The sequence below is a fragment of the Salmo salar genome, chromosome 20 (assembly GCF_965601325.2).
Source record: "Salmo salar chromosome 20, fSalSal1, whole genome shotgun sequence".
Lineage (NCBI taxonomy): Eukaryota > Metazoa > Chordata > Actinopteri > Salmoniformes > Salmonidae > Salmo > Salmo salar.
Window position 1 is genome coordinate 15527631 of NC_138310.1, and position 25417 is coordinate 15553047.

Consider the following 25417-nt stretch of genomic DNA (forward strand, 5'->3'; position numbering starts at 1 on the left):
TCTATTCTACTGAACCATTTACTTTATGTTCATATTCTTATATTTTATTATTTATTATTGTTGTTGCACTGTCAAGAATGAACCTGCAAGTAAGCATTTCGTTGAATGATGTACACCATGCGTACCCCATACATACGACAAAAAAACTTGAAATTGAAAATTGAAACTAAACAACGAATACACAATGCACTCGCGCATTAAGCTTTATCCTTCACTGTTAATAAGAATAGCTTGTGTGCTTATGGTGACATGTCAGGGATGACCTGGTGAATAATGCATGGCAACCGGAGACATGTAGCGAAAGCAGCTAATGCCACTCTTCCTGTGATTATGTGGGAATTAATAGGGCATGATGCTGAAACCTAAGCCCCGCTGTATCCCTCCTTCTCTGGGTAACTCTTCTTCTCCCATCCTCTGCCCTTCTCAAGTTCCTGTCGAGACGCGCCACTGTAGAGGAACAGTACAAACCATACAGTGAGCCCTTTAAGATCAAAAGAGGACAGCAAAGCTGCTGCATAAATGATGTAATATGCAAGGGAGATATGTATACTGTAGTTAAGAAAGTAATATTAATGTAATGTCTGCTTCCAGCTCACACTCTCAAACACCTAGATCCCCTGAACGCAGCTCACTCTCCAGATCGCAATCACCTGAATTCTAATCACCTGTTCACACACCTGTATGTCATTATCACACACTATTTAGTTCAGTTCTTTGCACCCCATCACTGTGAGGAATTGGTTGTTTTGTGACACACGTCTTTCTGAGCTCTGTTTTCCTCGTGATTGACTCCTCCCGTGTATGATCGTTTTTGCCTGCCTCACTAACGATGCCTTTTGCCTATTCCCTGCCTGTACTTTAGCCTATCGGATTTCCTGTTATCTACCTATTGCCTGATCTCCCAGACTACGTTACTAGCCTTTTCCCTGCCTGTACTGTTGCCCTTTTGGACCCCCTGTGTAGGATCTTCTGCCTGCCCCTGGACCCAGCTACCTGCCTCCTCCAGTGGTCTTTTGCAATAAACACCTGCTGCGCCCTGCGCTTGAAACCAGCTCTTTGTCTCCCCTCGTGTTCATTACAACTAAGTGTATTTTGTTTAGTAAGCTGTTAGTAGCACATGTGCATCACCCTAATAATTTGGTTCCTTACCCCTCATAATTTAGCCTGGTGTACATCTAGCCTATAGCCTGTTTTAGAGAAATGTCATCATCAAATATTGTAAGAGCTTTCATTGTCTGCATATATGCCCCCTATATTTATCCTACGGTTCTGACTTGGTGTACAGGGAGAATACTGTAAGAACGGCCCATGTTCTGAATTCTGTCGCTGTATATTTCAAAAATGCTGAACAAATAGTTATATTGACTTTGTCCGTCCCAGCTCGCTCATTAATCTCTTAATCCAAATTACAGATTGCCTCTTATCCACTTGTCGTCACCTTCTGCCAGAGTTTGTACATCTCAATTGTCAGTAGAAACTACATTTGTTTAAGAAAATCAGCCATATCAGCTATGTTTTTTTAAAAGGCAGTAAATGAGGCTGAATGAACTGTTTCACTGCCAGACAAGGCTCCGCTGATAGCCAGGTGTAGCAGTGATAAGGATTCACTACATAGTGCTGAAAAGAAAGCTCTGCAGTTGGGACAGCTTTATGTAGGCCCTAACAGTTTGTGGGCACCATTTGGCACCGTTATAGTACAATTAATGTATTGTTTAGTGTTGTGTTGTGGCTTTACTGGTATGCGTAAAAAAAATTGGGGGGAGTTTCCCCTACCAAGATTGACATGCTAAAATCGCACTGTCCTTAAGTAACTACATAGGACACAATAAAGGAAATAAATTACTGGTCAAAATCTAAATACTGCTCATAGGTTGATCAATGATCAGAATACTTAGAATCTTGATCTGACTGAGTTCTAATCGCGTTTGCCTCTTTGTGAACCAGTTGAATCATGAACAATGGTTTGTTAGTTATGTTTGAATTTTCCTCCCGGATTTGCCTTTTTAGAAGTACATTCACTCTCAAACAGCTAACTCCGACCGCTCGCGGCTCAGGCCGAGGGCCTACGTGAAACAAACTACCCCAGCTCGTAGTTGGTTCAAAAAGGCAGCTAGAGATGCTGCTGACAGTGTGTCTACAGACATTACCCAAACAAACAAAAACCGACTCGGAGAATGAATGCACAACTGGGAAATAGTCACTTATAGATAATTTGTCAGTCAGGTGGCTAGCTGCCGGCAGAGACTTCCATTGCAGTAAAGTTCAAGGGCTCTGTCTAGAAGGTTGAAGCTAGAAGGATGAAGAATGAAGCCAACTTTAAACGGAGCAGGAGCAAAAAATACACTACTAAGTTCTCATACACTGAACAAAAAAATGCCAGTAAGTGTTAGTCCCATGTTTCATGAGCTGAAATAAAAAATCCCAGTCATTTTCCATGTTGTGCACAAATTTGTTTACATCCCTGTTAGTGAGCATTTCTCCTCTGCCAAGATAATCTATCCACCTGACAGGTGTGGCATATCAAGAAGCTGATTAAACAGCATGATTAGGAGTATGTCTGCCTGTAATAAAGACATTTTGTGGGGGAAAACTCATGCTGATTGGCTAGGCCTGGCTCCCCAGTGGGTGGGCCTATGCCCTCCAAAGCCCACCCATGGCTGCACCCCTGCCCAGTCATGTGAAATCCATAGATTAGGGCCTAACACATTTATTTCAATTGACTGATTTCCTTATATGAACAGTAACTCAGTAAAATCGTTGAAATTGTTGCATGTTGCATCTATATTTTTGTTCAGTATAATAACTTTGCTTTACAGAGAGTAGGTTACTGAGGCAGACAGTGCTGTAGCACTCAGTGTTGATGAGGCTGAGGCAGGCTGCTATGCATGCAGGGGGAAGCAGAGGAGCCAGAGAGAGAGAAAGAGGTTAGTACAGTGGTTCCCAAACTTGGGGCCCATGTAGCATCCCCTGAGAAAATCTGTACTTATCTTATGAAAAAAGTTTGGGGAAGAAATTACGTTTCCATATGAACATCTCCATATGGCCTATCTTCCCTATAGGCCCACATTAAAATGCAATCAACATGCAAACAATACAGTTCTAAAAATGTCTACTGTACGTGTCAGTGAATCATTTCTCATATTTCCCCCCTTTCAGGAGTATAACATCACAATTGTGTAGCTAATAGGCTAAGTGTTTATAGATGGACTGAGGTGAATGAACCTACAGCAGCCAAGGTGATAATGGCTGGGGACACTTCCGGACCTGACTAAAACTCAAACCCTGGTTAGGGCCCTGTAAGGACAGTATCTATCAAGTAAGGAGGAGGAGGATGATGATGATGAGTGCGAAATTAAGTAAGGTGTTTGCCAGTGTTTATTGAAATCTTAGGATTAAGTGGTCTCTATAAGTGGTGTAAAAAACCTTGCATAGGTAGGCTTGTTATCATTTTTTAAATGTTGTTTATTTCACCTTTATTTAACCAGGTAGGCAAGTTGAGAACAAGTTCTCGTTTACAATTGCGACCTGGCCAAGATAAAGTAAAGCAGTTCAACACATACAACAACAGAGTTACACATGGAGTAAAACAAAGATACAGTCAATAATACAGTAGAAAAATAAGTATATATAAAATGTGAGCAAATGAGGTGAGATAAGGGAGGTAAAGGCAAAAAAGGCCATGGTGGCAAAGTAAATACAATATAGCAAGTAAAACACTGGAATGGTAGATTTGTAGTGGAAGAAAGTGCAAAGTAGAAATAGAAATTATGGGGTGCAAAGGAGCAAGGAGCAAAATAAATAAATAAATACAGTAGGGGAAGAGTAGTTGTTTGGGCTAAATTATAGATGGGCTATGTACAGGTGCAGTGATCTGTGAGCTGCTCTGACAGATGGTGCTTAAAGCTAGTGAGGGAGATAAGTGTTTCCAGTTTCAGAGATTTTTGTAGTTCGTTCCAGTCATTGGCAGCAGAGAACTGGAAGGAGAGACGGCCAAAGGAGGAATTGGCTTTGGAGGTGACCAGAGAGATATACCTGCTGGAGCGCGTGCTACAGGTGGGTGCTGCTATGGTGACCAGTGAGCAGAGATAAGGGGGGACTTTACCTAGCAGGGTCTTGTAGATGACCTGGAGCCAGTGGGTTTGGCGACGAGTATGAAGCGAGGGCCAGCCAACGAGAGCGTACAGGTCGCAGTGGTGGGTAGTATATGGGGCTTTGGTGACAAAACAGATGGCAATGTGATAGACTGCATCCAGTTTATTGAGTTGGGTATTGGAGGCTATTTTGTAAATGACATCGCCGAAGTCGAGGATCGGTAGTATGGTCAGTTTTACGAGGGTATGTTTGGCAGCAGGAGTGAAGGATGCTTTGTTGCGAAATAGGAAGCCGATTCTAGATTTAACTTTGGATTGGAGATGTTTGATGTGAGTCTGGAAGGAGAGCTTACAGTCTAACCAGACACCTAGGTATTCTAATTACCCCCTTAACAATTACCCCCTTAACCCTTATTGGAGCAGTAGTTAGCAGGTCTGGGGATGATTAGGTGGCCATGATGGTATGAGCAGCAGATTGGGAATTTAGCCAGGACCATGGGGTTAACACCCCTACTCTTACGATAAGTGCCATGGGATCTTGATTGACCACAGAGAGTCAGGACACCCATTTTAACGTCCCATCTGAAAGACGGCACCCTATGAACGGCAATGTCCCCTTCACTACCCTGAGGCATTGGGATCTCCTTAGACCAGAGGGACGAGTTCCCCCTACGGGACCTCCAACACCACTTCCAGTAACATCTGTTATCCCATCCAGGGACCGACCAGGGCTGACCCGGCTAACTTCAAAGGCAAGCCAGCAATTGGATGCAGGGTGATTCCTGTTCAACATGTTTTCCTGGACCAGTTGATCTGGGGATCATGGTTCCATTTACTAAAAGTTCTTAACTACTGTTTATAGACTTGTTGAGTCATGGACCTGTTGAGAATGTATGAAATTCTGCACACAACTTCTGATGTCTAATTGGACAACAAAATAAAGTAGACAGGAGGCCAGGTGGGAGAGAGAAATCAGTGCCTGTGATGCTCTGACGTTTCACTCTGCCCTTCATTACCGGTGATTGTACTATAACATTGAGATATCCGGTAATCGAGAACCATGCGGTCACGGTTCAGATATCCTGCCCATTGTACAAACATGGCGGGAGACTGGGAGGTAGCCAAACAGAGCAAGGTTGGATTGAGACAGCGGGCACAATGCAATGGTAGCTGATTACCCATATTGGGGGTAAGGTAACTGTGCCTTTGGATGAACCAGAATATACTATACTAACCTTGCGAATGAGCTCAAGAAATGCATGAACCACGCTTGTGTCTTCTGTTGTGACTAAAGATAAATGTTTCTTTAAAGAAACCAACCGGACCACCAATCATTTAAACGTTTGTGTGGAAAAAGCATAAGGGCCTTGCGGTTTCTTAAGATCTCAAATAACTCAAATGAATACTTAATGATAACTGTCTATGAATTGAACATGAGCATTTGCAATGTTAATGGATTGTACTATGCGCCAGTTCTGGAATGAATAAATGTTAATGGCATTATAGGATTGCTTTCTCATGGTTCCTTTGAATTGGTTGAGTTGGGGATGTTGACTCGGATACTAAAACATTTCAGAGAAGCAATGCACAATAAGTTTGTGTTTGACTGTTTGGGATGAAGATCAACACCTTCAAATTAAGGTTTATAAAGCCATGCAAGCTACAGTAATTAGATGTTGGTAGCTATATTACCCCAGATCTCAGAGGAAGAATGACAGGATGATTAACAGATAAAAACCAGTGTCCAATCAGTGCACCAGAGTTAATGATATTGGGACACTCAATATGTGGATCTGAGCACAGGGACACTCAATGAGTACCGTAAATTCCGGACGATAAGCCGCAACTTTTTTCCCAGGCTTTGAACCCCGCGGCTTAAACGATGACGCGGCTAATATATGGAATTTTCCCGCTTTAAATAGTTTTTTTATCCAAAAATACACATTCTGTGACGTGCTCAGTTTTTTGGCGGCATGAAGCTTTCATTAGACCAATGAAATTGCCGAACGGGTTAAGGTCAAACAACTTTTTTGTTTACTGTTTAGATTCAATCGAGCGCTCTCAAACTTCCCATCATTCTGATTACGGTAGTCATTTTGTCACCCTCATCATGGCAAAGACACGGAGAAATGCATATAATGCAGCTGTCAAGTTGAAGGTGATTGATCTGGCTGTTGGAAAAGGAAATAGAGCTGCTGCACGGGAGCTTGGTCTTACTGAGTCGATGATAAGACGTTGGAAACAGCAGCGTGAGGAATTGACTCAGTGCAAAAAGACAACTAAAGCTTAATGCTAATTTTTTATTTCTGTTACAAGCCGTGTTTCGTTAAAGCCTATTTATTTTTGTTACAAGGCGTGTTTCGTTAAAGCCTGTGTAAAGTTCATTTGTTTCAATGTACCGGTAGGCACCTGCGGCTTATAGACATATGCGGCTTATTTATGTTCAAAATAATATATTTTTTTAAATTCAGTGGGTGCGGCTTATATTCAGGTGCGTTTAATAGTCCGGAAATTACAGTACGTGAAACTTAGATTACTACAGAGATACTTGTTCAGGCCAAGGACCTTTGGTAAAGTTAACTGCGGTGCATGTCCAATGTTTCAATTTGTGGGAATTGTGTCCTTGTTTCCTTAATAGGTTTGGTTGATGGGAGCTTTCTCTAATTACCAAGTCACTGAAAACAGTCAGCATTTCAAGTTGATCATTGTATCCTGTTTTGAATATAAATGTACAAAGTGACATACATTGAATGATATGTAACCCTGCAGTTAAAATCAGAATTGGCAGAGGGGGAATTATTCCTATAATCTGCTCACAGACAACTTCTAAACTGCTGGCCAACCAAGAACATTCCCTGAATTGATTTTCTTTCAGTGTTTAGTGCAGGTTTTCCCAAACTCAGTCCTGTGGACCCCAAGGAGTGCACGTTTAGTTTTCTGCCCTAACACTACACAGCTGATTCAAATTATTAAAGCTTGATGATTAATTGATCATTTGGATCACCTGTGTAGTGCTAAGGCAAAAACCAAGATGTGCACCCTCGGGGGTTCCAAGGACAGAGTTTGGGAAACCCTGGTTTAGTGCTTTAATAACTCTCCACAATGTAAGGTCTAAAACTGGACAATGTAATAACACAGGATATTATGTATGAACTCATCAGGTCCTGTCAATGCCAAATACATTTTATGTTGCTTGGTGCGCAGAATAGTTAGTACAAATTAATAAGAAATTAGAAAGTATAAATGAATCTACCACCAATTCAAAAAGTTACATTTTTACAGTCACAATTCACATAACACTGTTTGAATAAAGGTCCATTAGAACTGTAATGTACAACCTGGTAATAAGGAATCAACTATTACCAGTCATGATACCTCTGGTGTTAAAGTCACTTCAGCAGTCTTTTACTTTCAGTCTGCCTCTGAAATCAGAGTGATGTTTGTATATTCAGGATGGTGTGTGTCGGTCTATAAAGTGCTTGCCATTTCCACATCTGTGACAGCAGTCATACTCAGTGTCTCTGGGAGTTTGGAACCCTCTGAACACTGGGTGCTGGTTGCCGCTGGTTACCTGGTAGGGGCCCAGGGATTCTGTGGCCCCTCGGGGCCGGGGGGCTGGTGGCAGAAGGGGGAATTTGATGGTCGCTCTTTCCTTGATGTGCTCTGTGTTCCCCACCCTTCTTTTCTCTATCTTCTTAGAAAGGGACAAGGGGAGAGGAGAGGTATGATGACATAACTTGGTGTGAATCAAATTTTCAGATTCTAAACAAAAACAAAACTGCTAACTAAATGTCCTGTCACAGTATTCTTCTCACCCCTATACGATTGCTGAGAGGCGTTGTTGTTTCTCTGTTGCCGCGGTGCTTCTGACCGAGCGTTTTGAGCCTCCTCTAAATCCATGGCAGCTTTCAGTGCTGCCATTTTAGTCTTCTTCTTGTTCTCTTCATTTTGCTGGAAGTAAAGAAGCAGCTACTATACAGGAATGGCCCCAAACTTTCTGATCGAGATTACAGGGATCACGGAATGTCGAGTTTAAGCAGTGTGGATGTGGATCCATAACTGCCTCTAATTCCCCACCTGAAAAAATATATGACTGGCCTCTCTGCCTCCTGCTTATGTTTGTGATATTTGTAATATTGTAGCTTAAATATACTCTCATATTCTAAATATCTGGCACTTCCCTATAACATTTTGAAATGTTTATTGAAATCGCAGCAAAATGGGCTGTCCGTCAGATAATGTAACCTCAGCTGCACGCAGGAAGGCTGTGGGACCCTTGTTATTGACAAGTGAGTGTGTAGATTTGATCCGTTTAGAGAAATTATATACTCTGGCAATTGCTGCTCTCTGGTGGACAGACTATGTCAGTGCAAGTACCACACAGGGAATATAAAAGATACTGTATCAGAGTCAGAACCTTATTGACGGTATGACTTACGGTTTGAAGTTTCTTCTTTAACTCCAGGTTGGCTTGCTTGTAGCTTTTGGATGTAGACTGCAAGTAATAAATGGCCAAACTGTGGGGGGGGGGGACAAATACCAAATCTTTTATTTTACATCGTTATCTTGTATATAGCCTGGGGACTGCCTTGTGGATCATTAGCCCTGACTACTCACACCATCAGCAGTAGGAAAGGCAGCACCAGGCCAGGGTTGGAGGCGTAGCTGAACACCTTCCCAAACCAGGCAGGGAAATCAGATTCCAGCGTCTCCTGGATCACATCAAACATGCGGCTCTTCCCACTGTGGTGGAGCAATCAGAGATGAGAAACTGTCATCACACAACAAACAACTGGAGTGTGTGTGTGTGTGTGTGTGTGTGTGTGTGTGTGTGTGTGTGTGTGTGTGTGTGTGTGTGTGTGTGTGTGTGTGTTTACATGCATGTCTTGTCATATACAGAATGCAGGTGTTTTTCTGTTACCTGAAGGGGCCACAGTCGAAGGAGGGGGGGATAGTGACTATTGTGTAGATGGCGGGCAGCGTTGAGAGGAAGAGGATGACCAGTAGCATAGCCATGTAGAAGTTGTTGGAGCCTGAGGCCTTGAACACCCTCTCCTGGGGAACATTACAGCACATGACGGCCCAGCACTGCAGGTACATTGACACATGCAGTCTCAGCACGTTCAGAGCAGGCAGGCAGGGGGCATAGAACGCACCCATCCTAGCAGAGAGAGAAAGGAGGGAGTTAATCCTTGGGGGGGGGGGGGGTTCTACTAAACATATGGAGTTGTTTTAAGATGGTCATACCAAGGATCATTTAGCTATTTGATTGTGAATTTTAGGACCCTTTAACCTCTCTAGGGTAGGGGGCAGTATTTTCACGGCCGGATAAAAAACGTACCCGATTTAAACTGGTTAGTACTCTTTTCCAGAAACGAGAATATGCATATAATTGGTGGATTTGGATAGAAAACACTCTAAAGTTTATAAAACTGTTTGAATGGTGTCTGTGAGTATAACATAACTCATATGGCAGGCCAAAACCTGAGAAGATTCCATACAGGAAGTTACCTCTCTGAACATTTCTTGTGCTTCTGTGGCATCTCTGTCGAAAATACAGGATCTCTGCTGTAACGTGACAATTTCTAAGGCTCCCATAAGCTCTCTGAAGGCGCCAGAAAGTGGAATGAGATCTCTGCTGTCTCTGGGTTAGGTACAGGAGCGCTGTTTGTGAGTGGTCAGGCTGGTGGTTCAGAGACAGGAGATGCGCGGCCCCGAGAAGTAGCCATGTTTTTCTTTCAGCCTTTGAACGAAAACAATGTCGCCCGGTTGGAATATTATTGCTATTTTACGAGAAAAATAGCATAAAAATTTATTTTAAACAGCGTTTGACATGCTTCGAAGTACAGTAATGGAATATTCTGAATTTTTTTGTCACGACATGCGTCCGCGCGTCACCGTTCGGATAGGGACCTGAGCGCACGGACAAAACGGAAGATATTTGAACATAACTATGGATTATTTTGAACCAAAACAACATTTGTGGTTGAAGTAGAAGTCCTGGGAGTGCATTCTGACGAAGAACAGAAAAGGTAATCCAATTTTTCTTATAGTAATTCTGAGTTTAGTGAACGCTAAACTTGGTGGGTGTCAAATTAGCTAGCCCGTGATGGCGAGCTATCTACTCAGAATATTGCAAAATGTGCTTTTGCCGAAAAGCTATTTTAAAATCTGACACCGCGATTGCATAAAGGAGTTCTGTATCTATAATTCTTTAAATAATTGTTATGTATTTTGTAAACGATTATCAAGAGTAATTTAGTAAATTCACCGGATGTTTTCGGTGTGTTTGCTAGTTCTGAACGTCACATGCTAATGTAAAAAGCTGTTTTTTGATATAAATATGAACTTGATTGAACAAAACATGCATGTATTGTATAACATAATGTCCTAGGAGTGTCATCTGATGAAGATCATCAAAGGTTAGTGCTGCATTTAGCTGTGGTTTGGGTTTAGACTTTGAGTATGTGACTGCAGAGCGCAGAAGCCACAAGGCATAAGCGTGTATTGCACCCAGGGGCGCTCTGGTTTGAATATACAGTCGTGGCCAAAAGTTCTAAGAATGACACAAATATAAATTTTCACAGTCTGCTGCCTCAGTTTGTATGATGGCAATTTGCATATACTCCAGAATGTTTTGAAGAGTGATCAGATGAATTGCAAAGTCCCTCTTTGCCATGCAAATGAACTGAATCCCCCAAAAACATTTCCACTTCATTTCAGCCCTGCCACAAAAGGACCAGCTGACATCATGTCAGTGATTCTCTCGTTAACACAGGTGTGAGTGTTGACGAGGACAAGGCTGGAGATCACTCTGTCATGCTGATTGAGTTCGAATAACAGACTGGAATCTTCAAAAGGAGGATGGTTCTTGGAATCATTGTTCTTCCTCTGTCAAACATGGTTACCTGCAAGGAAACACGTGCCATCATCATTGCTTTGCACAAAAAGGGCTTCACAGGTAAGGATATTGCTGCCAGTAAGATTGCACCTAAATCAACCATTTATCGGATCATCAACAACTTCAAGGAGAGCGGTTCAATTGCTGTGAAGAAGGCTTCAGGGCGCCCAAGAAAGTCCAGCAAGCGCCAGGACCGTCTCCTAAAGTTGATTCAGCTGCGGGATCGGGGCACCACCAGTACAGAGCTTGCTCAGGAATGGCAGCAGGCAGGTGTGAGTGCATCTGCACGCACAGTGAGGCAAAGACTTTTGGAGGATGGCCTGGTGTCAAAAAGGGCAGCAAAGAAGCCACTTCTCTCCAGGAAAAACATCAGGGACAGACTGATATTCTGCAAAAGGTACAGGGATTGAACTGCTGAGGACTGGGATAAAGTAATTTTCTCTAATGAATCCCCTTTCTGATTGTTTGGGGCATCCGGAAAAAAGCTTGTCCGGAGAAGACAAGGTGAGCGCTACCTTTACTGACTTTATTGTCCCCATGGGGAAATTTTGTTGCAGTGTCATGTACACATTTAAAGTGGCGTTTAAATACAAAACAAAATTGACAATACAACTTTCATAACAGTTACATACCAATAAATAAATATATAAAAATAATTATAATAAATAAAGAAATAAAACATTTTTAAAAAAAAGACTAGCCTGCTGGCCTTATGGAGTCGAAAGGAACATTAGCCCGAGCTATTTAGGAGGGATATCACACCTGGCACAAATGATTGTCTAGTTCTGTTTTTCCTGCTGAGGGGTGCCCTATACCTGTGCCCAGAGGGGAGCAGTTTAAAGTCCAGGTGCAGGGGGTGGCTTGGGTCTAAAATGATTTTGTGAGCCTTACGGAGGGCCCTGACCTTAAAGATCTCATCCAGGCCTGACTGTTTGACTCCAAGTACCTTGCTTGCTGTGGTAATAATCCTTCTCAACATATTACTCTGGCTGACAGTGGCATTGCCAAACCAACAAACAATACAAAAGGTTAAAATACTCTCAGTAAAAGATTTGTAAAACAGAGTCAATATAGTACAGTCTACATGAAAAGATCCCAGCTTTTTGAGAAAGTACAGTCTCTGTTGGCTCTATTTGTAGATCAGGTCTGTACATTTACTCCACTGAAACTTATTGTCCAAAAGGACATCCAGATATTTGTATTCCTCTACAATTTCTATATTCTGAACTCTGATAGATGTTGCAGAGGTAGGTGTTGTACGCTTCCTGAAGTCTATGCACATCTCTTTGGTCTTGTCACGTCCTGACCATAGAGAGCCTTTTTATTATCTATGTTGGTTAGGTCGGGGTGTGACTAGGGTGGGTAATCTAGGTTGTTTATTTCTATGTTGGCCTGGTATGGTTCCCAATCAGAGGCAGCTGTTTTTCGTTGTCTCTGATTGGGGATCATATTTAGGCAGCCATTTTCCCACTGTGTTTTGTGGGATCTTGTTTATGTGTAGTTGCCTGTGAGCACTTCATTTGCATCACGTTTCGTTCATTCTTTATTGTTTTTGTGCATTTCATTCAATAAACATGTGGAACCCATATCATGCTGTGCTTTGGTCTGAATGTTATTACAACGATCGTGACAGGTCTTGTTGGTATTGAGAACCAAGTGTGATTCCTCACACCACTCTACAAAGTCATCTAGGACCAGGCCATGGTGTTCCTCGTCGTCATGCAACAGGCTGATCAAGGCGGTGTCATCAGCGAACATAACGAGGTGTCTGTCAGTATGGGAACTAGTACAACTATTAGTGTACAAGATGTACAGGAGTGGGGACAAAACACATCCCTGAGGAGAGCCTGTGTTGGTATTGTGTATATCCGCAATACTTCCTATCAAGTAGTAATTTCAGATGTTTTGATACCCAAGGCTTATTGTTAGGGAAGATTTTACAGGTTTTAGTAGGCACAACTGACTCAAGACAGAAGTTTACATAGTCTGAAATAACATCTGTGAGTTCATCAAGATCAGAGCTGCTGTCCTCAAATACCTCCCACATAGTACAGTCAAAACACCCCTGGAGACCAAATACATCCCACATGGTACAGTCAAAACACCCCTGGAGACCAAATACATCCCACATGGTACAGTCAAAACACCCCTGGAGACCAAATACCTCCCACATGGTACAGTCAAAACACCCCTGGAGACCAAATACCTCCCACATAGTACAGTCAAAACACCCCTGGAGACCAAATACCTCCCACATAGTACAGTCAAAACACCCCTGGAGACCAAATACCTCCCACATGGTACAGTCAAAACTCCCCTGGAGACCAAATACCTCCCACATAGTACAGTCAAAACCCCCCTGGAGACCAAATACCTCCCACATAGTACAGTCAAACCCCCCCTGGAGACCAAATACCTCCCACATAGTACAGTCAAAACTCCCCTGGAGACCAAATACCTCCCACATGGTACAGTCAAAACCCCCCTGGAGACCAAATGCCTCCCACATAGTACAGTCAAAACTCCCCTGGAGACCAAATACCTCCCACATGGTACAGTCAAAACCCCCCTGGAGACCAAATACCTCCCACATAGTACAGTCAAAACACCCCTGGAGACAAGTGATTCTGTTGTCATTCCAGATCTGGACAGTTTTAACTGTGGGTTTCTCCCTCTCCAGGAGCCGACAGTAGGTTGGCCTGAGGTAAACCACATTGTGGTCTGATGTCCCCAGGGGAGGTCTGGTGGTGGCAGAGAACGCCTTTGCTATTGTCCCATAGCACAAATCAAGACTCCTATTTTTCCTAGTGTGACATTTCACATACTGGTGGTATGTGCGCAGGACTTTGTGCAAGGTACAGTTGTTAAAATCCCCTAAAATAAATGTGGGTGCTTCGGGGAGATGGATTCCAGTTTCTGTGACAGATTATAAATAATCTCTGATGCCTTTGTTATATTAGCTTTTGGTTGAATGTTCACAACAGTAACAAACAATTGGGGGAACTCACGAGGCAGATAGTAAGGTCACAGTGACACAGAAAGCAGTTCAATGTTGGAGGTACAGAGTCTCTCTCTTACCAGGATCGATTTACACCACTGGTCCCTGACAAGCAGGCAGACGCCCCCACCGTGAAGTTTCCCTGTGACTGTCAGATCACGGTCCGCTCTGACCAGAGCCGGCCGGCTCCACTTCTCTGTCCGGGACTCAGTCATCCAGCTAAGTACCATCAGTCCTGTGTCATGCCAACAGTAACGCATCTTGAGACCATTCATGTGTGGGGTTGCTTCTCAGCCAAGGGAGTGGGCTCACTCACAATTTTGCCTAAGAACACAGCCATGAATAAAGAATGGCACCAACACATCCTCCGAGAGCAACTTCTCCCAACCATCCAGGAACAGTTTAGTGACAAACAATGCCTTTTCCAGCATGATGGAGCACCTTGCCATAAGGCAATAGTGATAACTAAGTGGCTCGGGGAACAAAACCTTGATATTTTGGGTCCATGGCCAGGAAACTCCCCAGACCTTAATCCCATTGAGAACTTGTGGTCAATCCTCTAGAGGCGGGTGGACAAACAAAAACCCACAAATTCTGACAAACTCCAAGCATTGATTATGCAAGAATGGGCTGCCATCAGTCAGGATGTGGCCCAGAAGTTAATTGACAGCATGCCAGGGCAGATTGCAGAGGTCTTGAAAAAGAAGGGTCAACACTGCAAATATTGACTCTTTGCATCAACTTCATGTAATTGTCAATAAAAGCCTTTGACACTTATGAAATGCTTGTAATTATACTTCAGTATCCATAGTAACATCTGACAAAAATATCTAAAGACACTGAAGCAGCAAACTTTGTGGAAATTAATATTTGTGTAATTCTCAAAACTTTTGACCACGACTGTACAAAACGTCACACGGCAAAACTGCTGTCAAATGTCCTATAATGCCTTCAAATGCATGACCAGGTTGCCTAAATGCAAGGCACATTTGCAGCCCCTAAGTTGTTGCTGAGAAGCTCTTGCCTTGTTTTTAAACGGATAAATATCTGTCTATTTTTGTACATCAGCCCCTGTATCTGTTCATTTAATTCTACATACCAGCGGGACACCTAGCCTTACTTTACTATCGGAGGACCTCTCATACGTGAAGGTGCCACAATAAGATTACAGCAGCAACCGCCTACCATATCATGCCTTGGTTGAAGATCAGGCCCAGGACATTTCCACTGACATCAAACTCTGAGTAGGAGGGCTTACACAAATGAAAACAAGAATAGTCAATGTCTGTGCAATTCATCAAATCAATGACCAAATCATAAGGCATTATAAACTGGTTGGTACGAGCCCTGAATGCTGATTGGCTGAAAGCCGTGGTATATCAGACCGTATACCACGAGTATGACAAAACATTTATTTGTACTGTTCTAATTAAGTTTATAACAGCAGTTTAGCAATAAGGCACCTCAGGGGTTTGTGGTATATGGCCAATATACCACAGCTAAGGGCTGTATCCAGGCACTCTGCGTTGTGTCGAGTGTAAGAACAGCCCTTAGCCGTGGAATATCGGCCATATACCACACCCCCTTTGGCCTTATTGCTTAATTATAACACGTCTCTGAAACCAGTCATGACACCTTAATGGGTGTTTCAGTATCATTCATAGCAACCTTCATCCCACATTTATTCAACATCATTCAACAGACCAGACTTCAAGTAAAGTGTTACCCCAAAAGCAATATCAATGCAAGTCAATGCAATGACAAAATGGACTTGAAGTGTGGCTTAAACAGATTTCAAGCCTAAATACAGAGTAGAGCAAAGTGGTCAATCCAGAGACTCACAAATCCAGCCTCCAAGTCCCAACACCAGCAGTAGTTGAGGAAACGCACCAGCACAGCACGCAAGAAGTCACCAATCAGCAGCGTTATGTAGGTTGTCATAGTATCCGACACAATGAGTCGGACAAATTCCTACATATTACCAAAGTATATTAAATGGCAAATAATACACACATCACCACAGTACATTTACGCTGTAGAAATGATACTAAACATACACACAAGAATCATGAATGCATTCCCCCCCTTCCAATTCACCCAAACAAAAAGCTATTTATCATTACCAGACCTGGATTCAAATAGTATTTTACCATTCATTACCTGTCCCACCATGGTTTCCCAGCAGGGTCCTCGTGGGATATCGGCAGGGTGGACGGTGATGGGAGGAACTGTGCTATTCGCTCCCAGGGTCCCGTTATACAGACTGGCCTCCCATATAGTCATATTAAGCTTCAGCACCTCCTCCTCCTCCCGCTTAAATCAACAAAAACAAAACATTTAGTGCTCAATTTAAAGACAGGTGTCGTATCAGCCTGTTTCCCCATCTACAGTAATAGTGGGTCGATACTTGCGTATGAAAACCTCAGATTTAAAACGGAGGTTTAACCCAGCTGCAGGTTAAGACTAGTAACTCATTTGTTACCTTTGTGGAAATAAAACAAAGGAACATGAGAGGGTTACACTTGTTCTAATAAAAGTGAAAACTAGATGATGATAAAATGGTGTAAAATAATCATCTGAAAATAATACGTTTTGGGGTCATTCGTATTCCTATTGTTAAAAACCCTTTACAAAGTGTTCAAGGAACCCTAGAGGGTTTTTGGTAGAACCATTAGAAGATAAAGGGGTTTTAGGTAGAACCCTTCATGGGGGTACATGGTGTAACTAGCCACAGGCTTCCAGATTTACTTTGAGGTTGATCTCATCCATGAGTGCGATGATGAAGGTGTAAAGGTTCCCCAGGAATAGGGCGAAGATGCGTCCCAGCTGCCACTGTAGTGCAATGCGGGGGTGATAGTTCTCTAGTGCACTGATCACATCAAACAGCATGGGACAGAACATCCCCAGGAGGGACATCACCATGTTCACCTGACAGACAATAACACGCACACAATACAGTATACTGTTATTTACACCTATGAATAAATGAATATAAACTCAATCACACAGACACGCAAGAGAATACAGATCGCACAAATACACATAATCAAGGTACTGACATGTAAATCAGAAAAGGCTGGTGGGAGGAGCTATATGAGGACGGGCTCATTGTAATGGCTGGAATGGAATCGATGAAACAGAGTAAAACAGGTCGTTTCCATATCTTTGATGTGTTTGATACTGTTCCATTTATACCATTCCAGCCTTTAAAATGAGCGCATCCTCCTATACTTCCTCCCACCAGCCTCCTCTAAGTCAAACACACACGCACACACACACACACACACACACACACACACACACACACACACACACACACACACACACACACACACACACACACACACACACACACACATGCTTGTACCTCATTCCTCTCCCACCAGCTATGGCTCTCCAGTCCCTCTAAAGCAAACTTCTGGGAGCGACGCACCACAAAGTAGATGAGATATCCACTTCCTGCTAGACAGCACAGCACCAGGAAGTTGGCCAGAACCCGCAGAAAACGAGTCAAGTGGATGTTGTCATCTTTCCTGCTCTCCTGTTCCTCCAGAATGGCCTCCTAGGAAGTTGGCATCACAAGGGCAGAGAACACACAGACACACATGCACACACACACAGACACAGACACACACACAGACACACATGCACACACACAGACACAGACACAGACACAGACACACGCACAGACACACATGCACAGACGCACATGCACAGACGCACACGCACACGCACACACACACACACACACACACACACACACACACACACACACACACACACACACACACACACACACACACACACACACACACACACACACACACAGAGAGACAACCAATCAAACACTACCATACATAACTAATGTATAACAGGGTGGAGGTGCCTTTATTAAAGTATACAGAGTTGTCATGTGAAATGTGTATGCTTTCCTATTGGTCCGTTTGAATGAATTGCTTGTGTGCTCTGATTTGTTGCAGGAGTGGCTCTGGAGAATGCACATCTACCTGTTTCTACAAAATGGTACTGCCTTTCCTGAAAAGGATAGAACTGCTGTTGTCTCTGAGTCCCACACCAGACCTATGGTAGCTGCAAACTGACATTCATTCCCAGTTGACAAATCTTCTGTCCAGTCTCTGTGTTGCACATGTGTTCATTGTAAAGGGTCTATCAGAGTACCAAACGTGTACACATATGCAGCAGTGTTCTAGAATATTGGACGGTTGGCATTCCTACTTTCGAATTATCAGCGCAGCTCAAGCAATTTCTGTCAACACATTGAAATGAATAGAGGATGCTTACTGGGAGACGCAGACGGTGGACTCATACCTACCTCACAATGGGACTCCGGACTATCTCGTCTCAGCGTCTGTGGACTGTGATTTACATATCCTGAGTACAACTTGTGTTTGGTAGCTGTGGGGACTGTAATTGTACAAGGGCTTGATTATGTATTGCATAAAGCACATAAAGTCTTTACAACCCTTTTGATATGTACTCTTACTAGATGCGTTGTGTGAAGTTTGCTGTGCTTAGACTTGTTATCCTGATATGTGCTGTACCTGAGCTACACTACTTGAGAATTGCATATTGCATGTTACACTGAAATTATTATATCTGCCTTTTGATTGCCACTTTAAGCCCGTCAGCCTATACAGCTTGTAATCTATTTTAACCTTAGTTGTTTGAAATAAACAATATTTTTGATAATCCTGTCCATACCGGTACCCAGTTCAGAGGGGTATCCTAGATCTACTCAGGGAAGGGCCAGACTACCACATTTGGGGTGTGTTTATTAATACACAAGCACCTTTTCCCCATGCCTATCACTATTTGTATTTTATTAAGTCATACAAAAGTTACATTGCGTGAATTTTAAAGTGCATTATTTCATTACTAAATGTGTCATGTGATATTTTAGCATGACTATTTTTAACACACAAAATAATAAAAATATTTAATCAGTCGTCTTCCTCAAACGAAGGGGATGATGACACAATCTTTGCGAGAGGGACTGAGGGAGGGAATCTCATTTCATTAGTCCTCTACTTGCAGCACAGTCATTTCATTCAGGGTAAGTGGAGTCAGTTGTGAGTTAGCCTGCCCCGGAGCGGTTAGTTCTGAAGGATTCGTTGCCATAGAAATGTACATGGCTAAAAGGTGAGCCACTTTTGTATGACTGGTTATCCCGAGTTGAACTCAAAGTTGACCAAAGTTACCTCGCTAACTCCTCAACCCTGTTTCGTATGATATCCCCCTAGGTCTCTATTGACCCTGCCCTATCCTAGTACCTGTGGTTGTTACACTAACATGTGTTTACCTTAAAGCTGGTGGTGATGGAGGCAAACTTGTTGTCGGCTGTCTCTGGGTTGCCGATGAGGTAATCCCAGCTGGTAAACATCTTCCAGCTGAAATTGAAGCTGTTGTTGTCTCCGCCCCCATCCTCATTAGCATTCCGGGCCATACTTTAACACATTTCATAATAAATAGAAGAAGCGTCAAACAATAACATGATCAGAAATCATCTGACTTGACTGAGACTCTATCTGTTTCTCACTGGAAATGTGATCAATGTTTAAAAAAAAATGTTGTCACAATAGGCAGAAAGTGCACACACCAGGGTCATTTTAATTTGGCACCAAATGGAATACAACGGACTGAGACAGAGAAGGACTTGGATTGTCCAATACAAAACGCTCATTTTAATTTCCTGTTTTTGCACAACCTTGTCGAAGTCCCCTGGTGTGTGGGGGAGGGGGGGCTTTGAGGACCACTGAGAGACCAGTAAACATACAGGTACTCACGTCCTTATCACCACCATATAGCTATAGGCCACAGTTCCCACGCCAACCAGGAAGTAGGAGAGGGGCATGCGGAACTTGAGCCAGCCAATGGCGCGCTGGCTGTTGTAGTAGCCATAAAAGAGGACAGAATACTGGGCGTAGCCCTGGGACACACACATGATTCAGATTTCATTCAGTATTAACAACTTCTTGACAACTTTAAAAACACCATGCGCGCTGTGCGGCACACACACATAAAGAGTCATGTTAGTGGTAACATTACACAGTGGTCACGTTACACAAATAAACAATTATTAATGACCCCAAAGTCCCATAGGACAGCAAAGTCCATGGCGTTGGCTTCGTCAGCTCTAGGGACAGTCTTTCTGGGCATGCTACCATACGGTCTGCCCATCAGAGCCTAGACAGAGATAAAGAGTTAAAGCATCTGTAGGTACTTGAGATGCTACTAGAGCCTGCCCACTAAGACATCATTTCAATGTTAAGTTTTGATTTACATTTGGTTGAGTTGTCAACTAACATGAATACAACCTGAAATCAACATCAAAAATGTCAACATGTCATTGGATTTAGGTGAAAAGTTGGGAGAAAAAAATATGAAATTCCCTTACGTTGATTACTTTTTGCAAATCCAATCAATTTTCTACATTGATTCAATGTCATCTCATTGAATTGTTTTATTGAAATGATGTGGAAACAACGTTGATTCAACCAGTTTTTGCTCAGTGAGTGGGACCTCCTTTATAAATAAATACAAATTCTTCATTTTTATATAAAATTACTGTATATGAGGAAATGTGAATTATATCATGTCTACACTGAAGCCACAAAATGCTGGCCTTAAATTCTGGCCCCAATTCTGATTTGAAGATCAAATGGCCCCCTACCTCTGGCACCATGACCAGGCCAAACGTCAGCCCAAAGAGGATCATGTTGATGCCATACATCCACCTCAGGAATATGAAGTAGGAGGCAACCGAGGAGCCAAAATGGCCTGTAGGAGGCACAAAAACACAGTCATGGTACTGTGTTTCATCACACTGAGGAGAATTACATAAATCAGTCGATCACAGAATGACTTCCAAGGACTCCAAGGGGGTCGGCAAGAGGGCCCCAGGGTCCTCAAAAAAGTGACACACAAATTAGAGAAACAGGGCGTAAGGAACAGAGGTAGCTAGCTGTGTGCTAACCTTTTCAGCGAGGTTGAAAAAAAAGACAACCAGGAAGCACCAACAAAACCTTGCAGGGATACAAAAGCAAGAGGTAAGAGACATACTTACTCTCAATCTCTTTGATTTTCATCTCCCATGGAACGCAAGCAGTTTTGAAGTTTTCAAAGTCCCTCTGAAACTTCATCCATTTCTAACAGCAAAACCAGCAGTGTCATGGAATAGATCCCACATAGGCTTGCTGACTATACTTGTGTTGTAAAGGATCATAGATAACTGGTAGCATAAACATGACACAATAAAGAACACATAAAAACATTGGTCCAAGTATCGACAAATCAATGCCTTTGTCACCTATAACAGATGACTGTCCTCACCTTCAACATCATGACTTTATATGCATACAGTTTTCTGCTCTTTCCTTTCCCAAGAGCTCCCTCATATTTCTCCACAAACTCATGGGACTCCCTGTGAAATATGAGGCAGGATTAGTTACTGGTAAAATAAATATAATCATATTGCACCATACTCCATGCTCTGGCTACTCTGTGCTCCTCCAACATGCTAAACAAGTTTCCTGGTTCCATTACATACCAACAGCTACATTAATACCCTTTTCACACTACTGAGCCGAGCCAAACAAAGCCGGGCTGTAATGTGCTGGCCTGGCTATGCATCGACAATAATTGCAGGGACCATGCTGGAAAGGACAATGTGACTGGGAAATATCTGAGATCACACAATATGTTTCGGAATCGAGACATACTGTAGAGATGGATGGACTTGCCACAAAGCCTGTTTTAGCATGGACAGTGCCATGGAAGGCTTTAACCATTCTACATTAGTCAACTGGGTGAGACTTTCCATGGGTTAAGGAAGGATCACTCAATTCCATCCAGGTCAGCGGGAGAGATCAGCCAATGAATCATACTCCTGGGCAACCATCCCAGCATTGCAGGTGGCAGTAAATTACTAAACCAGGCTTTATGCCTGTTCAGACTATGGCCTTTTCTCAATTGCATACTCCTCGAATCCTCTCTCCTCATCTCTTTCTCAAAGTCCATTGGATGAGAAAGCCAGATGTCCCTTTCAGTTTGTTTATTAACCGCCAATTAATCCACAGAAGTAGAAGAAATGGACAACATTAAAAAAGGCGATAGCACTCAATGGCACTGCCCACTGAGGCGTCTAATGGCAAAGATAGGTGTAACCTCTTTCTATTTTTATGGGTCAGCTCGACATTATAGTGTGAAAGGGGTAATAGTTTAGGCGCTGGGGAAATGCATTTGCTTTAGAGTTGGGGTTATCTCAGCACCGTAGAGTTAGCAGTTTTTTCCTCATGGGCCAAGGCTTTCCTCTTAGGGTTGAGATAAGTTTCTTCCTCTCATCCACTTCCTCCTTCAGCTTCTCCAACTCCTCGGGAGACAAGACCTCTGGTTTCTCCTCTCCCTCTTTCTCTTCCTCATCCTCCTCTTCCTCTGATGACTCATGCTCTGAACTGAGACAGCAAGAAAAGTCGTTTTGTTTTTGTTTGTAAGGTTGGTGAAGGTAGAGGGCAACATTTTTGTCACGCAAAAGATAATTATAGAGATTCTTATCTGCAATCCGCAATTTAATGTGAAACTTTTTTAAACAATGTGCATCATGATGAGCCGATTATTTAACCATGCCTAGTTTAGTACCTTGCACAAGGAATGTCATGATGACATGTGATGCTGGGTTGTGAGCTGTATATAAACGTGCAATGGATAACTCCAGAGTAGCTCAATGGTCTAAGGCACTGCATCTCAGTGCTAGAGGTGTCACTACAGACCCTGGTTCGATTCCAGGCTGTATCGCAACCGGCCATGATTGGGAGTCCCATAGGGCGGTGCACAATTGGCCCAGCGTCGTTAGGGTTTGGCCGGGTTAGGCTGTCATTGTAAATAAGAATTTGTTCATAACTGAATTGCCTGGTTAAATAAAAAAACTTCACAGCCCTTTGCTCATATAAAATGTTAGCCACAATGTTTTAAAATGCAATGCAAGATTGTACGCACAGGACCTTACCTTGTCTCAACCCGTTTTTTCTTTTGTTTCTTCTCAACTTTCTCTCCGCTTCCATTGTCCTCCTTTTTCTCATCTTTTTTTGAGCGTCCATTTTTCCTCTTCCCCTCGGTATCCCCATCCTCTTCTCCTACAACCTCCATCTCTTTTTGCTCCAGATTTCTGTTGTTTTCATTGCAGAAATCCTTTTGAATTTTAGCAACCGTGTCATTCTTTACTTCTTCCTGCCTCTCATCCTCTCCCCCTTTCCCTTTCCCTTTCCCCTCCTTATCCGTCTTTTTTCGTCCTCTCCTCTCCTCTCTTTCTGGTCTGTCCTCCAATTCCTTTCCTTCTTTTCTTGCACTGGAAGCTCTTCTTGCTACATTTCTTCTTCTCTTTCTGTCCCTCTCTTTCTTTCTCTCCTTCACTTTTGCCCTCTCCTGCCTCCCATCAGAGTCAATAACTGTGTCCTCTTCATCTGCAGTAAAAACAAAAAACAGAGACATGGCAGTCGTCATACTAATATTTGAACCAAACAATGATATTAGAATCAAACAATACGAAACAGGAAACAAGTGAAGGGGTATCTCCTGCCACCTAAAGTTTCTTTGAAAATACATTCACTGCTAGAATAAGATGAAAGAGAGGGAAAAGAGATAGACATGCCAGTAGGTGACAGATAACCAACCCCAAAATGACCCCTAGCCCTGTGAGATCTGAGTGGAATTTAGATGTTCATTTTATATTCGCTCCACCTCGCCATCTGATAGGCTAGGTGTAATTTTCACCATATGGCTTTTACCTGTCAAATCCTCTCAGATCTCCACAATTTCATAGAGGTAGGGTCTTGACTGGGGATTGGGCACAAGAGTCACTTCTGAAATGGAAGATTATTTTGTGATTTGTTGAGGGACAGGCACAGGCAGCATTTCAGTTTAGTAGGTACTCGCACTCAATCAAACCATAAAAAGGAAAAAAAGGCAAATGTTTTTGTTCAGCCTTTTTAGCACTTTGCACTGTCACCTTTTGTATTATTTCGGGCAGGGAATTAAATGTAAATATATTTTTGCATCTCGGCTTCCTTGTTTTTTTTTTTTTTCCTTTTTATGGTTTGAATGCAAGTACCTACAGAACTCCACAGATATTTTTTCCCTCACACACCAGCCCCCATTCAGTCCTAGCCTGAGCACAGACCTTCACACTGGCTTTCCACAGGTAGCAATTCAGCCACGTTTCATACACAAGATACTGTATGTTATCAACTGTGACTCCTGTCCATGTTGGTCACTTTACTCTATTCCTTAACATACCACCCACTCTGCTCTCTTCCATCCTTTTTGCCCTCCCTCCCTCCCTCCTTCTGATGCCGGTTGTTGTCAGAGAGCCCTATTAATCCGGTGGTAATTGGGGACACAGGTCGTGAGAGGGGGACTGAGGAGTGCACAGGGTCGTGTGACGAGGATTTAGGCTGTAAGAGTGGGGAGCAGAGAAGGAGAGTGTTTCCTGACTTGGACACAATGCCACATGTCAACACCTCCAGCAGCCCCTGTCTAGTATTCCCCAGCCAACCCAGCCCCTGATAAAATACTGTGAAAGCTTGTATACTTTACATAGAAATAGAATGACTAGAAGTTTGTGTAAACCAGAGGGATTGACATGTCTTGCCAAAGCAGGTGACCTTCACTAGGGCAGAAGAGGAGAGACTGGGTGGAATTCAACCGTAAAGCATTTCCATTAAGACCAACAAATCTCCGTGCACACTGCTTCGCATTTTATCCTTGTCTGTGACATCTCACCAAACTTTTTCAATTTGTCATTCGAAATCAACAGTTGTACAGGGCAGGTATGCCAAGTTTACATTTTGTAGGCTTGAAAATGCAATTTGTTTATTCTCCTCCAGCCTTGGTGAAGTGAAAGCTATTCCATCATTTTACTGTACTTGCTGAAGCAGAGAGTAAAGGTATGCTGCTGCATGTGATTGACAGTTGGAAGAAGGTATCAACAATCACCCAGCCCAAGGATCTACTCACCTGCATCCTCCAAGCCAATGCTGACTGTGGGTTGAAGAGAAACAGTCATTCAAAACAGTTGTGTATCTCATATGTTATATTCATGGACATGGTGGAGATGACAAAGACGAGGATATCTAAACAACTGAATCCATTGCAAACATTCACAGTGCAGTGCTCCCACTGTATCATTTTACCTACCACTTATTAATGACCTCAATAAGGGACAGGTAAAGTGATGAGGGAGGTGACAATATGAGGACCTCAAAGGAAGTCAACTGGAAGAGAGGGCTCAAGCCCGTATTCATAAAGCGTCTCGGGACATAGGAGTGCTTATCTAGGATCAGTTGTAAGATTGTAAGAACTGGGAGGACCTGATCCTCAATCAGCACTCTTACTCTGAAACATGTTGTGAATATG

At 42.8% G+C, this 25417-nt stretch overlaps 1 protein-coding gene across 1 annotated transcript; it reads right to left on the minus strand.

Annotated features, from left to right (window-relative positions):
* Nucleotides 1-362: 362 nt before the first annotated feature.
* tmc1 (transmembrane channel-like 1) lies at nt 363-25024 on the minus strand. Its single transcript, XM_082966846.1, has 21 exons — nt 25019-25024; nt 24306-24456; nt 23013-23466; nt 22279-22461; nt 21341-21431; nt 21075-21156; nt 20682-20788; nt 20096-20194; nt 19795-19937; nt 19311-19455; nt 17358-17552; nt 16739-16918; nt 16151-16303; nt 15833-15961; nt 15176-15243; nt 9013-9252; nt 8709-8834; nt 8530-8608; nt 7893-8042; nt 7604-7785; nt 363-447 (listed from the first exon to the last, which is right to left on the minus strand). Exons 1-21 carry the CDS (start codon nt 25022-25024, stop codon nt 363-365), a joined length of 3048 nt encoding a protein of 1015 aa, XP_082822972.1.
* Nucleotides 25025-25417: the final 393 nt, after the last annotated feature.